Genomic DNA, 16,658 nt, shown 5'->3' on the forward strand with positions numbered 1-16,658 from the left:
AACAGTTTATTAGGATAGGCAAAGTTATTAGATGGTGACTGTGATTTAGAAAGTTCTCTCTACTGGCTGACTATGACCCTTTTTTTTTTTTTTTTTTTTTTTTTTTTCCAAACATGCTCTTGACTAAAAACAGTTCATGTTTTGCAGATATCTACACAAGTAGTTACACTGCATTTCTAAGACATTAATGTGAGGTACCTGCCTATTATAGTTCTAATTGCATAGGAGCTATGTGTTTACCTACATCCACCATCCAGCTTAAAGCGGAGTTCCACTCATTTCTGTGTTTATTAAAAGTCAGCAGCTACAAAAGGTGTAGCTGCTGACTTTTTACAGATACTCGCCGGTCCAGCGATGCAGCTGACCGAAGCCTCACTTATCCTCTTTGCGGCACTGGCATTGCAAGTGTGGGCACCCATCTGTGACGGCTTGCAGCTTCACAGCCGGGTGCACACTGCACATTCGCAAGTCGTGCTGCATGTCCTGAATGGACAGGGTAACTTTCTGGGACCTGTGACTTGTCCCAGAAGATTGCGGAGAGAGGAGAACTTCCGCACAGCGCCATGAGCGGAAGTGGGAGCTGGGGTACCTGTCAGAACTAGGTACTCGCTCACCCCCCCTCCCCCCCAAAAAAATGACATGCAAAAAAATGACATGCAAAATGTGGCATGTCAGGCGTCCTTAAAGCGGAAGTTCCACTTTTGGGTGGAACTTCGCTTCAAGGAGTGTAGACTTTTATTACTACTTATTTTCAACCTGCACTAAATCGGACTTAAAATTTTAAGCATGTTTATTAGTATGCAAGTCTTTAGTAAGTAATTTCAGTCTCCGCTGTACAGATGCAGTACCTCCCCCCCACTTAGGGTTGCTAAACTCAGGACCCCGCATTCACTATATCTGTTTTTTCACAGTACACATGTAGCAGCCTGCTCCTGTTGAACAGGTGCCACTTTAAATTTAGTGGGGTCTGGGCCATTATCTGGGCTCAGACTGGTGTGATTAATGGCAAATTTAGCCTCTGTTCCAGACATGGCTGTGCTGGGAGTTCCCACCATTGTTCGCCTGAGAGTGTCATTACCACTGCAGGCCAAGTGTGGCAGCAGCAAGGTCAAGGTGCATTGGGTGTCCCCCTCGGCAGCGAATCAGTGGGAGTGGTCGCCCTGCTGTGCATGCTTGGGAGGGGTACTTATGGGACAGACGCCAGTGGGGCGGGGGGGGGGGGGTCCGTCCGTTGTTCGTGGCCCGCCTGGCCTGAGGTGTTAGTGTGTGTGTCCTGAATCCTCACTCCGGGACCACGTTGGTCCGGTGTCGTGGCTTTGCATGGTAGAGGGGGCCTGCTTTCTGAAAAGGTGATCCTGTGCTGTCCGTCCTGCGGGAGGAAGCCACTTGATGAAGGAAGCCAGGGGAGGACCTATCCTGGAGAGGACCATGCAAGAGGCTGGTTTCTAGGGAGTAGGCCTGGAAACTTAATTGAAGGATGCACCATACACCGAGAGGCTTGGCAGTGGTTGCCTGTCGGGTCTAAGTTCTACAGAAGTTAAGCTGGAGAGATCCGGGTGCTGAATCCTGTGTCAGGGGATTCCGGACCAAAAGAGTCTCCTCATGAAGGAAAGTCTGTGGCAGAGACTGTACTTTATTCCTTGTGCCGTTCTGGCTGCTAGGCCAGTGAGAGGGACCTATCCGTGTGAGCAATACCCACTCTGGCTAGAGTGGCGACGAGAACTGGTTGCTGGAAGCAGGACTATTTCCTATTTGTGAATATGCACCTGAACCTCTACCCTTCCACCCCTTTTACTTATTTTCTACTGAAGTTCTGCAAATAAATCTTGGAAAAATAAGTGCCTTGTGTAGACATTGAAATTCATCAGACTCTCCTTTCACCATGGACAGCGAGAAGATAGAGGTAACGTGCCACCCAAAAAATACTCGGCAGCTCGTCCGGGGGTAGTGCTACACAAAGAACATGGAAAGTAAATATAAACTGCTAAATAACTCTTCTCATCGGCAGTATATAGCAGTCTTATGACTTCTATCAGTGTCTGGTTAAAGCTTGTAGGAGGAGTTTTCATTCCACTCTGTCCTATGAGGCTGCAAGACACCTGGACAGTGCTGAGTGACCCTCTGCCGATCACATGCACCCCCCAAGAAAAAAACAAATTCTAGCAATGCATACTAAACAGCCCCCAGGGCTCTGTATTATCAAGAGATGACTTGGGGACTGTGGAAAAGGGAGGATCAGAGAATACAGAATCAAACAGCCTTTTTACACAATGCAGAGGATTAACCGTTTAGGTTCCACAGTGAATATAACAAGCAGGATTTACCTGCATATACAGACTGATTTTAGTGTTGTGGGTTTAGTAACACTTTAACACTCCATGTCCACAGGTACATTTATTACTTCACTCATTCAAACCCGCTACTATAGGCAAGGTTGTGAAACTTTTTTCTAATGCCCACCTAACCACCTGGACCCTGTTTCCTTGCAAATGCTACGGTCACCCTCTGGCTGTTGCCTACACGCTCGAACTCCCATCTTCAATCTCTCCCTCTTTTCTGTCATCTTCCCCAACTCTCTAAGGCTGGGTTCACACCTATCACCTATGCTAATTGGATGCGGGTTTCCCTGCATCCAATTCGCATAGCAGGAGAATGTGCTCTATGGAGCCAGTTCACATATCTCCGCAGCAGGTCCAGTGCGATTTGCTGGGAAAAACATGTGCTTTTTTGGTCCATTTCAAGTCTGTATTCAGCCCAAAATTCAGGCTGAAATGGTAAACCAGCACACACCGGACCCCTGCTGTGCGATGGATTTGGCGATGGTGTGAACCCAGCCTAAAACATGCACTAGTCACCGCCATACTTAAAAAGCCTTCTTTGGACCCCACCAATCTTCACTCCCTGGTTATCTCTTGCCTCCACTACTGCAACTCTCTCCTCATCTGCTTACCTTTTACATAGGCTATCCCCCTGCAGTCCATCATGAAGGTCGTTGCCCAACTCCACCTTACCAACTATAAAGTGTCTGACACCCATTTCTGCCAATCCCTCCACTGGCTTTCACTCGCCCAATAAATTAAGTTCAAAATACTAACCACAACTTACAAAGCCATCCACAACTCTACCCCCAGCTACATCACTAACCTAGTCTAAAAATACCAACATACTCTTTGTTCCTCCCAAGACCTCGTTCTACCTCCCATACTCCCCTCTAGGACTTTTCCTGAGCCTCTCATTCTTATGGAACACCCTACCCTAATCTGTCCAACTATCTCCTACTCTGTGCTCTTTTAGACGATCCCTGAAAACCCCATGTAACAACTGTACGTTTATTTTCTCCATCAGCTTATTCCCCACAGTCATTACCTTCTGTATCACTTGATTGTACATTGTAAGCTCTAACAAGCAGGGCCCTCTAATTCCTCCATATTGAACTGTGTTGTAACTGTACTGTCTGCCCTCATTTTGTAAAGCGCTGCACAAACTGTCGGTGCTATATAAATTCTGTATTATAATAATAATAATTTGTGTGTTTTATTGTTTTTATGTCTTGTTCAGATTCTAAAGGCAAAGAGACTGCAGCAATGAAAGCTGACCTCCTGCGGGCTCGTAATATGAAAAGGTACATCAATCAGCTGACTGTTGCCAAGAAGCAGTGTGAGAAAAGGATCAAACTTCTTGGGGGTCCAGCATATGACCAGCAGGATGATGGGACCTCAGATGATTCAGATTGCCCACAGAGCCAGAAGGTACTGCCCTAAAGTGTATAACTAAGGGGGCTGCATTAGTTTTCTAGTTTCCCTCAACTTTCACCTGGTGATCCTTAGGGTGATGCAGCACACACTCACTGTGCTGTACCTGTGATTGTTTAAGCAGCGTTATCGCCCTAAGACAGGACACATCCCCTTCTCCTTTTCTCCATAACATGATTCAAATGTTAACTGTGCAAGGCTGATAATGCTACTTGAGGTTTCGGTTCGGCAGAGTGCGTAGGAAGTACTGAATTTTTAGCAAAATCAACTTTTTTTTTTTTTTTTTTTTTTTTTTTTACATATCGAACCGATATAGCAATACTTTTTCAGTGGTATAGTTAACAGAGAAGGGAGCACAACAGATACGTTAATTATTTGCGTTTACAAGTATCATGCATTTATTTTTTGTAGTCTGTCTACAGTAAAAACTTCTGTCTTTTTTTTTTTTTTTTTTTTTTTTAATTATCATTAATCTCCCAAAATCCAGCCACTGCTGACTTACATCTGAACTCTGCAACCTACCTTTAAATGCTCACCTCTTTTCACAAGATCTGTCCATTAGATGCAAAAAAAAAAAAGACATGGTACTGGAGACATCACTAGTAATGGAAAAAATACCTGCTATGGCCAAAAGCAAGGAGGTGGGTCCTGTGTGGGGCAGCACATCTCTTACAATGGAGTCCTATTACAATGGAGTCCTATGCATATGCATATCCCATGTTTGGTGGTAATAGGGGAGTACATTTTTTTGTTTTTTTGTTTTTTTCTTTGTCACCATCTCTTAGCCACAAGCTGCTGTCACAGGCAGGGCTGGAAAAGACAAAGGACATTACCTTTTTGTATCACCCGCCCTTCTAGATTGTAAACTCTAACGAGCAGGGACCTCTAATTTTCTCCTGTATTGTAACTGTACTGTCTGCCCTCATGTTGTAAAGCGCTGCGCAGACTGTTGGTGCCATATAAATCCTGTATTATAATCATAATAATATTATTGGAAAAAGGATCTATCTACGTAACTACTTTAGGCCTGCATGAGTAAAGACTACAACGGACTATTTAACAACCAATTCCCCTTACACAGGGGAGAGCAGTGGCGTACGAAAGTTCTTGTATGATGATGGCTTTTTTTTATTGTTGCTTCTAAACATGAGCAGCCTTTCGTATCTGATTTTTTCCCATATGAAAAAAAAACTTACACAATAAACAAAAATTGTTAGTTCTGTTCACATACAAGAAACATTTTGGAGTTTGTCCCTTCAGCAATGTTTGTTTGGAAAGTCTGAATTGGATGTCGAAAGTTGTGTACACACTATACGAAAATTGAACAATCGTTCCTCGCACTGAATTTTTCTATCGCCCTCTTTTTTTTTTTATATATATATATATATAGTGTGTACCCTTTTTTAGGTATATGGACTCCCTCCGAAATACAATATACAGCATTTCCTCTGAAGATCATTGCAGGTTTTTGTACTATATACTCTAACATAAATTAATTTTCCATTTTTCCAAACATGTTCCATTCTAGATTACTGAAGTGATTGTGAAGATGGCAAATATTGTAAAGTGATAGCCTGTGCACATTTCACCCTACTCCAAACTATGGCCCTCCCAGTTGTTCAGGAACTACAATTCCCATCATGCCTAGTCATGTCTGTGAACGTCAGAGTTTTAGAATGCCTCATGGGATGTGTAGTTCCGCAACAGCTATAGGACCGTAGTTTGGGGGTCTCTGCCCTAGAGCATAGATTATACCGGATACTGCAGTCGTATATTTTGTCTAGTACAAAAGGGCACATTGTGAAGCAACAGAAAATGTTTATAGTGGGGGGAAAAGAGAATTTAAAAAATTATGAAGAGAACTATAAATGTGTATATTTTAAAATGTAATAAAATATTTAATCTTCCAGGATCAGGAACCTGGTCTCTTTTCCCCCACCTTCTTTAGTAGCGGCACTATCGGCCCACTTTGAGCAGCCAGAAGAGTGCTGGGTCAGACTGCCAGGGTCCCACCAAGGGAAGCTCAATTAATGTTGGTGTCCAGAAACCCAAGTGTGTTCTGGTATACAAAGGGGCAGATCCACAGACAGAGTACGCCGGCGTACTTTCAAATTACCCGCGTCGTATCTTTGGTTTGAATCCTCAAACCAAGATACGACGGCATCTGGGTTAGATCCGACAGGTGTACGTCCTCGTACGCCTTCAGATTTAAAATGCAATACTTCGGCATCCACTGGGTGGCGTTAACGTCGTTTTCCGCGTTAGGTATGCAAATTAGCTATTTCCGACGATCCACGAACATACGCGCGGCCGTCGCATTCTCTTACGTCGTCTCTAGTCGGCTTTTTCCGGCGTATAGTTAAAGCTGCTATTTTGCGGCGTATAGTTAGACTTGCCATGTTAAGTATGGCCGTTGTTTCCGCGTCGAAAATTTTTTTTTTTTTTTTTTTTTTATTTTTTTTCGTAAGTCGTCCGTGAATCGGGATGGACGTAAATCACGTCTAAGTTTAAAAAAAATGACGTTGTTGCGACGTCATTTAGCACAATGCACGGCGGGAAATTTAGAAACTGTGCATGCGCAGTTCATTCGGCGCGGGGACGCGCTTCATTTAAATGAAACACGCCCCCCTAATCGCTGATTTGAATTCCGCCACCAGAGATACACTACGCCGCCGTATCTTACGGCGCAAATTCTTCCAGGATTCGAACCGGCCAAAAGTAAGTTACAGCAGCGTAGCGTATCTCTGATACGCTGCGCCCATCTATTTCTATGTGGATCTGCCCCAAAGTCTGCTCATTTGGAAAATAAATTCATATTTTTGCCTGCTGCAGATTGGTTTTAAAGTGTAAATCGTATTTAAAGTCATAGGTGTACTATACAAATAGGTAATTTTACTTTTGTAACTCTGTTGCTGTAGTCCTAATTTAATTGATGTAACTTTATATGTGTAATTTATATGCAACAAGAAAATGTATAGAGAATTTACTAATGGGTGATTTAACTGAATACTTGATTGTTTCTCTACGTTAAATGATCACACTAAATATATAACCTTCGATATTGTGCTTCCAGATGGACTTGCAAGTATTTTCTTCACAGTTTTATATATTTTTAATATTTCAGATTATTCAGTTTGATGACATTTTGTCAAACTCCTCATTCAGAGAACATTTTAGAACATATATGGAAAAAATTGATATGAGAGCGCTAATCAGTTTTTGGGAATCAGTGGAGTACTTGAAGAATGCAAATAAGGTAAAATATTAATTTTATTATAGTTATCTTTTGCTAGCTAGATTTTTTTTTTTCTTTAATTTTCACATTCTGTCTCAAGTTTAAACTTGGGTAATCATTCCATTGTTACATAAAAGAAAACCCATCATGATATTTATTTAACAAAACTTTTCAAATGCACGTCATATTGTTGGATACTTGGTATTGTCAACACTAATAACGCTGTACTTTTATCTGCAGTCTGAAATACCTCAATTAGTTGGTGAAATTTACCAGAATTTCTTTGTTGAAAGTAAAGAAATACAAGTAGAAAAGCCACTTTACAAAGAAATCCAGCAGAGTCTTGTGGGCAACAAAGGGATTGAGGTGTTCAGCAAAGTCCAAGCTGATGTCTATGAGACATTGAAGGACAGGTTCTACCCCTCATTCATCGTCAGTGACCTCTATGAGCAGCTGATTCGGCAAGAAGATACGTCGTCCTGTTTGTGTGTCTCCGATGACAAGGATGAAGCAGTGAGTATTGTGCACAAAGCTGTAGGTTTTCCCTTGACTGTACAATATATGGAAACTCTGGTCAGCTCAAGCTAGTTATACTCCTATTTTCATGGCATAGTCAAACGGTTTAGGCCTACCCTGTGGGTTTGTGAGTGCATCTATGTATTGGAAGTGTTTTTAATATAGGAGCTGCTGAAAACATGTGCACAATAAAAAGTAGGTGTAAAGGCTGAAGGTTTTTTATCTTCATGCATTCTATGCATGAAGGTAAAACACCTTCTGGATCCGCCAGGTGCCTGGACAGATGCTTGTCTCAGCCTCTCGGTGAGCCGCTGAGAGACTGACATGGCCGCTCCCCGCCTCGTCACAACTCGACATACTAATGAGCATGGTGGAGCAGAGAGGAGAGCTGCTGACTGACACGCTGGGGGACCTTAGGGAACCAAGCCACTGGCAGTGTTCGATGGCTCGGTTCTCAGTGCAGAGATACCGGGGGACAGATGCAGCATCTGCATTTACAGTGGAACACCAGCCAAAGCCTTTTTTTACATTTCCAGCAGAGTTTGGATGGATTTAAGTGTGGTGTATTTAATTTGCGACCTTTGTCCTCACTGTGAGGATTGTCCCTTTTACTACTGTTGTGATCACCAAGGCAGGAAGTGAGGGGAAATCTGTCCCAACAGATGGCACAAACACCAATAATGTGTAATCTTAGGAATTATGTATACCTCTTTAAGGCAGGCCATGGTTGGTGTGATTTTATTTCCTGCAACCATGGGTTGCAGTCAGTTTTAGTTGGGGAATCCCTCCCGCAGAGCTATTGTGTTCTCCCAATGGAGATGTGCGGGCAATGGTCCCTGCCGGTAGAACACAGTGATTATTGCTAGAGGTTTTTGCCACTGGCAATAATAGCATGCTGAAAATCGGACATACTGGTTGTAGCCAAGTCGATCGATGGATCGTCCTGGGTACATTCAGCCTGCCCGTATACTATGGTTTGAATCTTGGCCAGTCTCTGCTTAACTACCCGAGATTCGAACCATCTATAGCTGGCTTAAGATGACTACTGCTTGTCCCCACTGGTAAGACTCCCCTTGTTCGTGTGTATTCACCAAGACAGGAGAAATGTGGATATCTTTCTATTGGGAACACACAACCATAAAAACCTGACAGAGGTTCTAATGCTTTCCCCAATTCAGAGTTAAAAAAAGGGGGTTTAGTTAAATAATGGTTCTGATTTTTATTTTTGTGTGTGTGTTAGGAAAATGGGAAATGCTCCTATATACAGTTTTTTTTGTAGGAATGTCTGTGTAAAAATGCTGTGAAATAATGAATTTGGCATTGGACACATTCATCTTCATGTCCCTCTCTCTTCTGATCCAGAATCTAGTGTGTGAAGGTGTGGAAGAGATCCTCGATGAGTGCAGTAGTGGTATCACTGAACAGGCCAGTTATGCTGTCAATAAACTGCGGCAGCTCACAGAGAAACTGGAGTACAAGAGACAAGCCCTTAGCTCTATCATCAATGCACCTAAGCCTGACAAAAAGGTACGGCCAAGGAAATCTTATGAAAGTTTTCAATTTGCCATATTGTTTGTGTTCACTTCCTCTTTTTTTTTTTTTTTTTTTAGAAAACATTAACCATTTAATTGTTCATTTTTTATGTCCTTTATCATTTCATATGCAGTGTGTGTGTGTGTATGTATGTGTATGTATGTATATATATATTTGTGTATATGTATATATATATATGTATGTATGTGTGTGTGTGTGTGTGTGTGTGTGTGTGTGTTATATATATATATATATATTCACAAAAATTAGTACACCCTCACATTTTTGGAAATATTTTATTATATCTTTTCATGTGACAACACTGGAGAAATTACACTTTGCTACAATGTAAAGTAGTCAGTGTGCAGTGTGTTTAACAGTGTAAATTTGCTGTCCCCTTTTAAAATAACTCAACACACACCCATTGGGCCAGATCCACAAAGAACTTACAGCGGTGTATCTATTGATACGCCGCGTAAAGTTCTACGATGCGCCGTCGTATCTTTGTTTTGTATCCACAAAACAAGATGCGCCTGAATGTGGGCTAGATCCTACCGACGTACGTCTTAGTACGCCGTCGGATCTTAGGTGCATATTTACGCTGGCCACTAGGTGGCGCTTCCGTTTTGATTTCCGCGTAGAGTATGCAAATTAGCTAGATACGCCGATTCTCAAACGTACGTCCGCCCAATGCAATTTTTTAACGTAGTTTACGCAAGGCTTTTTTCGGCGTAACGTTACCCCCTGGCTCTGAGGCGTACGCAATGTTAAGTATGGACGTCGGGACAGCGTCGAATTTTCCGTCATTTGCGTAAATCGTTCGAATAGGGCTTTGCAAAAGTTACGTTCACGTCTAAAGCATTGACTATTTGCGACATGATTTCGAGCATGCGCACTGGGAAACCTCCACGGACGGCGCCGTTTAAAAAAAAAAGTCATTTACGTGGGGTCACGATGATTTAACATAAAACACGCCCACATCTTAGACATTTGAATTTTGCGCGCTTACACCAACACATTTACACTACGCCGCCGTAACTTACGGCGCTAATTCTTTCTGGATAAGGAACCTGCTGCTCTAAGTTACGGCGGCGTAGTGTATCTGAGATACGCTACGCCTGCCTAAAGATAGGCAGTTCTTTGTGGATCTGGCCCATTAATGTCTAAACTGCTGGCAACAAAAGTGAGTACACCCCTAAGAGAAAATATCCACATTAGGCCCAAAGTGTCAATATTTTGTGTGGCCACCATTATTTTTCAGCACTGCCTTAACCCTCTTGGGCATGGAGTTCACCAGAGCTTCACAGGTTGCCACACTTTGCTACAATGTAAAATTGTAATTTCTTCAGTGTTGCTACATGAAAAGATATAATAAAATATTTACAGAAATGTGAGGGGTGTACTCACTTTTGTGAAATACTGTGTGTATGTATGTATGTATGTATGTATGTGTGTGTGTGTGTGTGTGTGTGTGTGTATATGTGTGTGTATATATATATATATATATATATATATATATACATTGTTGACAAGCAGACTGTTTTTTCGCCATACATACAGACTTTTTATCATTAAACATTATTAACAATTGGTAAAGGGGTCCCGAACTTCCATTGGAGAATACCATTACTGACGACTTTGGCAAATGGCTGTTATGGCTTACCTAGTCGTTATGCTCTTTTTGTTTTTTTGGTGGTGAGGATGGGGGTTGAGATCAGAGGCTTAACAGGAAAGTCAGGCATATTCAGATGGAAAGGTCTCAATGGCAGTCTTCGTATTTTTCCATGCATACAGTAGGTTTCCACAAAAGCTCAAGGCTTTGGTAGTGTTATTCAGGATATAAGTTGTATTGGATTAGTGTGACTTCCCTGTGCCTTCTGTGATGAAATGTAAATATCGATGACTATTTAAACGAAGCCTGTCTGAGCATGTAGTTTCAGAGATTTCATGGTGTTTGCAGCCAGGACAGAAATGTCCATGATTACGTGGGGAAAATGCAAAGTGAATTAATACTACTTGGTGTCATGGAAACAGAAGGTTTGAGGCCTGCTAATGAAAGCCTAATTAGGCATATTTTTGGTAACCATGTTTCCATAGATATTGATTAACTCTATTTCATACCTACTTATATTGTATGTATGATGTGTCATACTAGAAAATAGTTTAATCCATCATGTCGCTGTTTTCCCCTGAGAATCTTTTATCCATCATCTTGAGTTTTCCTGCACAGGATCTATAAAATAAGTGACTGCTTATCTCGGAAAAGCATATAGGCCGTATATATTAGGGGACAACACCTAGGCTCCTGTAGAAAATGGACCAATTGCATTCATTCGGTTTTTTTCATTACGGTTTCTGTGTTGCTCCTGAAGATACATGCAGTTATGTACTGTATGTCTTGACAGGATACCAGCGCATAGCTTGTTTTCTAGTTTGTTGCACTGAATCATTAAAGTGTCTAAACCTGGGAACAGACATTTTAGATTGCAGTTTACTAGTTCTTAGATGTGTTGGCTGCATTTTTTTATTTTTATTTTTATTGTAGCACTACCCCCAAAGGAGCTGCTGAGTATTTTTGGGTGGTTACCTCTATCTTCTCGCTGTCCAGGGTGAAAAGAGTGTGAAGAATTTCAATGTCCATACAACGCACTTCTTTTTCTGGGATTTATTTGCAGAACTTTAGTAGAAAAGAAGTAAAGGGGTGGAAGGGTAAATAGGTAGGTAGGTTCAGGTGCATATTCACAAATAGGAAACAGTCCTGCTTCCAGCAAACATTTCTCGTCGCCACTTTAGCCAGAGTGGGTATTGCTTACCCGAATAGATCCCTCTCACTGGCCTAGCAACCGGGATGGCGCACGGAATAAAGTACAGTCTCTGCCACAGACCGTCCTTTATGAAGAGACACTTTTGGTCGGAATCCTCTGCCACAGGATTCAGCACCCGGATCTCTCCAGCTTAACTTTTGTATAACTTGGATCCGACAGGCGACCACCATCAAGCCTCTGTGTGTACGATGCATCCTTCGATGAAGTTTCCAGGCCTACTCCCAAGGTACCAGCCTCTTGCATGGCCCTCTCCAGGATAGGTCCTCCCCTGGCTTCCTTCATCAAGTGGCCTCCTCCCGCAGTACGGACAGCACAGGATCGCCTCTTCAGAAAGCAGGCCCCAGTCTGACTACTGGGCCTACAAGACGAAGCCGTGACCCGGGACCAACGTGGTCCCACAGTTCAGGATTCAGGACACGCACCTCAGGCCAGGCGGGCCACGAGGTGCGAACAATGAAGCCCGTGCTCATGGTGTCTGCCCCTTAAGTACCCCTCCCCAACTTGCACAGCGGGGTGACCACTCCCACTGATTCGCCGCCAAGGGGGAACACCCAATACACCCTGACCTTGCTGCTGCCACCCTTGGCCTGGGGTGGTAATGACACCCCCAAGCGAACAATGGTGGAACTCCCAGCACAGCAATGGCTGGAACATAGGCTAAATTTGCCATTAATCATTCTTGTCTGAGCCAAATAACCACTCAGACCCCCACTAAATTGAAAGCAGCGCCTGTTCAACAGAAGCAGGGCGCTACATTATTAAAATGTATTTTTTTTGTTTTCACCTGGTAATTCTGCAAGTAAGACACTTCCTGATCTGGGATTAAAATGCTTACTGCACTGTATTTGGACAACAGAAACACACATGCACTAAAGCACTCTGCCCATCTGATGTCCATAACAGCAGGGTGTAGGTACTGTAGTTCTCAGAGATAGTAGACAACAATGTAGCTGGTAAGAATGCATGGACAGGAAGTAATCTGATCACAAAATTTCTTGCAAAAATGGGCAGTTCTGCACTTCTCAAACAGAGATAACAAAACTTTTTCAAGGGTAAATTTAACAGACCCATTGTTGGGGTTACATACACTTTAAAATCGTGTTCTAGCTGATAAATGCAGCTCTCCAGTTCTGGAAGGACATTCCTGGATGTCCTCCCACGTGCGCACCCCCCTGGGGCATGCTCTGTTAGCACTGTGTGCCTTGGACACAGCAGATCACAGATTGGGTAAAGGGCCAATCACAGTGGCCCTTTACCATGTGAGCAGCTGTGTCCAATCACAGCTGTCACAGTGTAAACACAATGTCGATTATTGGCTCTCCTTTTTTTATATAAACCGGGTGTGAGGAAAGGAGAGCCGATCTGTGAGGGGCACAATGAGTACAGTATTTACACAGATACACTGTGCCCTGATTATCAGTGATGCCTCATCAGTGTACATCGGTGAAGAAGAAAATTTACTTTTCTTTATCGTACATCACAGGACACAGAGTCTTAATCATTACTATCTGGGTTATATTCCACCATCAGGTGCTGGACACTGGTGTAATCAATTAGAACAGGAAGTTCCCTCCCTATATAACCCCTCCCATACTGGGAGCACCTCAGTTTTTTCACCAGTGTCTAAGGTGTTGGTCACGAATTAACATGTGCTCTGAGGAGCTCCACTGGAGGGATCCTTGCTGGATGTAAAAAGCCTCCATAAAATCCGGATCCGTCCAAGGTGCTTCATAGCCAAAGTGGACGGTACCCGGGCCTCGGTGCGAAGAACGAGGTTTTGCCTATAATGCTTCTCTCTGAGAGCTGGACCCTGGGTTCCAGTACATTGGTCGATGTCAAAGACCAAATATTTTTTCTGTTGCCAGGGTGCTATATAGGTCCAGGGGAGAGGTGACCTGCTATGGACCCCAGTCCCTGAAGGTCTGAGACGAAGCCCGCGTTGAGGGGTGAAGGCTGGGCCTCTTGCTTTGCAATACCCTGCAGCGTGGAAAGGTAAGCGGAGGTACCTACGGGACTTGGTCCGACAGTGGGTTCTCCATTGGGGATTATGGGTCTCGCCTATTTTATGCTTCTATGCATGGGCAACTTAACCACAAAGTCTTTTGAGACAGGATGGCTCTGGCACCCATATACCTCCCCCTAGTGGGTCCTAGTCCTCCGCTGAAGGGGCTATTGGGTCTTGCCTATAATGCATGTGTGCCTTGGCAAAGAAACCACTATGTCTGTTGAGACAGGATGGCTGTAATACCCATAGATCTCCCATTCAGGAGGTTGGTACCCCTACATGAGTATGTCTTATCTGTTTTCCACGAAGGGCCCTAAGAGGACATGCCGGGTGTTTCGCTTGCCATGCTTTCCAGAAACGGAAGCTCAAGGTTAGCTGATCTAGGGTGCGGCTTACTGCCTCTGCTTCAGGCTCTGCCACGATGGGGGGGGTCCCTCGTAGTCTCTACGGCTCCTTGGGGGATCTCCCTCTCCCCCCGCCTCCACCATTCCCCTACGCACGCGTGCGTGAGAGGGGCGCGCTTTGAAGGCGGGGGGACGATGTGGTTGCCGCTGGCGCACGTGCGCCGGCTCATGGTGCAGACGCAGGGCGGCCCCTTCAAAAGGCCCAGACGTCAGAGAAGCCAGGGGGACACGGTAGCTTGAGCACGTAAGCACCTTGTGGAAATTGGATACAGATTCATTTAAGACACCTATTCGGCATCTAGCTGTGTTAGCAAGCATTATTTGCTAGACTAAGTTCAGCTGTTGATGCACCAGGGTTAAAGTTCCTCTGCTTTTTGCTTAGGACTCTTTTGTCTCCCCGTAAAAGAGGGTTCAGGGGTAGGAAGGGGTATCACCACCTAAATCTGGTGGCCCTTTTTATCATGCTTGCATGATACTATCCTCCCCTGTAGAGACTTAAGATAGCTCACATAATTAGCTATCAGCCCTGTCAGGCGTGAGCCTCCCCCAACATTGCAGCACTCTGCATATGTTTTGTTGCATTGCATGTATAGGTCTATAAGAGGTTAACTGGTATATTCACAGCAGCCTCACAAGCAGAAAACAGGGTGTGTCCCTTTCCCTGCTCTAAATCCTCAAACAAGGGATTGAAAGACCTGAGGATGAAGGTTCACTGTAAGAGAACAGATAACAGGTGTTAATGAGGAGAAAACTATCAGAAGCCCCAAAAAGCTCTGGTTGCAGCTGCAGTCTTTTCAGAGATCCAAGCTGCATATAACTTCACTCAGCCTAGACGGACAGAGCCTCTGTCTCTTTAAAGTCCTCATCCTGGTGTTGGCTTCAGGCTAACCGAATGCACAACAGGGGGGGTGCACATTTGCTGCTGTGCACATGGCTAACGTTGCAGGTTTGCGGAGACGCACATCTGCAGAGCATAACTGCCTCTTTACAGTCCACATGTTTGCATGAAGTACATGAGTTTGGAATGTTCAAAATGCATGTGGGGTAAAAACCGGTAACAAAGCATGTTTTATTGTTGATCACATAAAGAGACATGTTATTTTGTTCGTATGATTTTATATGTTCACATAAGGGTGTTTAATCACAGCAAAGTGCCTAAAATCGCATAAAAATGCTTAAGTGCATAAAGATGCGGGATCTCACATGGTTACCTGATAAACCAGGTCCTTGATTACCCAAGGTTATTTAGGTCACACAGAGAGACTTGTTTTCATAGGCATGTCTAAAATCGCATGGAAATGCTTAAGGGCTTAAGGATGCGACATCACACATGGTTATCTGATAACCCGAGTCCTTGATTATCCAAGGATATTTGGTCGTACGGAGAGGCTTGTTTTATACAGGAGTGCCTGAAATCGCATAAAGATGCGGGATCACACATGGTTACCTGATAACCTGAATCCTTGATTATCCAAGGGTATTTGGTCACACAGAGAGGCGTGTTTCCACAGGAATGCCTAAAATCGCATAAAGATGCTGGAGTGCATAGAAATGGGGAATCACACAGGTTTACCTGACAAACCACAATCCTTGATTACCCAAGGATATTTGGTCACACAGAGAGGCCTTTTTCCACAAAAAGGTCTGAAATCGCATAAAGATGCTGGAGTGCATAAAGATGCGGGTTCACACATGGTTATCTGATCACCCGAGTCCTGGATTACTCAGGCATATTTGGTCACACAGAGAGGTTGTGTCCGCAAAAATGCCAAAAATCGCATTAAAAGGCTTAATTGCAAAAAAAAAAAAATTGCTGGATCGCACAGTGGTGCTCGATCATACAAGAATCCTTGGCCCCACAAGGGTACTTGTCCGCACAGGAGTGCTTAAGATGCATAGATGTTGGATCGCATGAAAATTTGCTGAATCGCATAAGAATGCATGTTTGCCTAGAGTTTGACTTAGGAGGCATTCTAATTAGGTTTCCTTAATTATACAGGATTCCTTGGCCTTACATAGACGCATACTTGCTTGCAGGATGCTTGTTCATAGCTCACATGCTATATGTATGCGTGTATACAGCACGCCCCCTTTTTTGTGTGTTTGCGGAAAACATATTCTTATGAACTCACGCTTCTATGAACACACGCTTCCATAGAGGCATATGGCTTTAAAGGTTGCCACATGCACATAGGGGGGAGCTATTTGCATGTGTGTTTATTTACAAGGCTGCTAGGGCCCGCCTCTAGCAGGGCTAAAGGCCCAGAGTTTAGCAGTAATGTCATTCCGAGGCAAACCCGTGCTGACAGATCAGTCAGTAGCATGGCTGGGCCTAGGGGAGTCCAGCATGATTAATTATCTGGAACTCCTGGGTTGGGATCCCAGTCT

General features: G+C 43.7%; 1 protein-coding gene across 1 annotated transcript in view; it reads left to right on the top strand.

The window, feature by feature from the left end:
* Positions 1–16,658, top strand: part of SNX25 (sorting nexin 25) — a 261,350-nt gene that overhangs the window by 204,151 nt on the left and 40,541 nt on the right. The window contains exons 7-10 of the mRNA XM_040334158.1: positions 3,559–3,749; positions 6,877–7,008; positions 7,228–7,500; positions 8,866–9,030. Coding sequence (XP_040190092.1) covers positions 3,559–3,749; positions 6,877–7,008; positions 7,228–7,500; positions 8,866–9,030 — 761 coding nt within the window. The remainder of the gene's footprint in view (positions 1–3,558; positions 3,750–6,876; positions 7,009–7,227; positions 7,501–8,865; positions 9,031–16,658) is intronic.

This window comes from Rana temporaria, chromosome 1, assembly GCF_905171775.1.
Source record: "Rana temporaria chromosome 1, aRanTem1.1, whole genome shotgun sequence".
Lineage (NCBI taxonomy): Eukaryota > Metazoa > Chordata > Amphibia > Anura > Ranidae > Rana > Rana temporaria.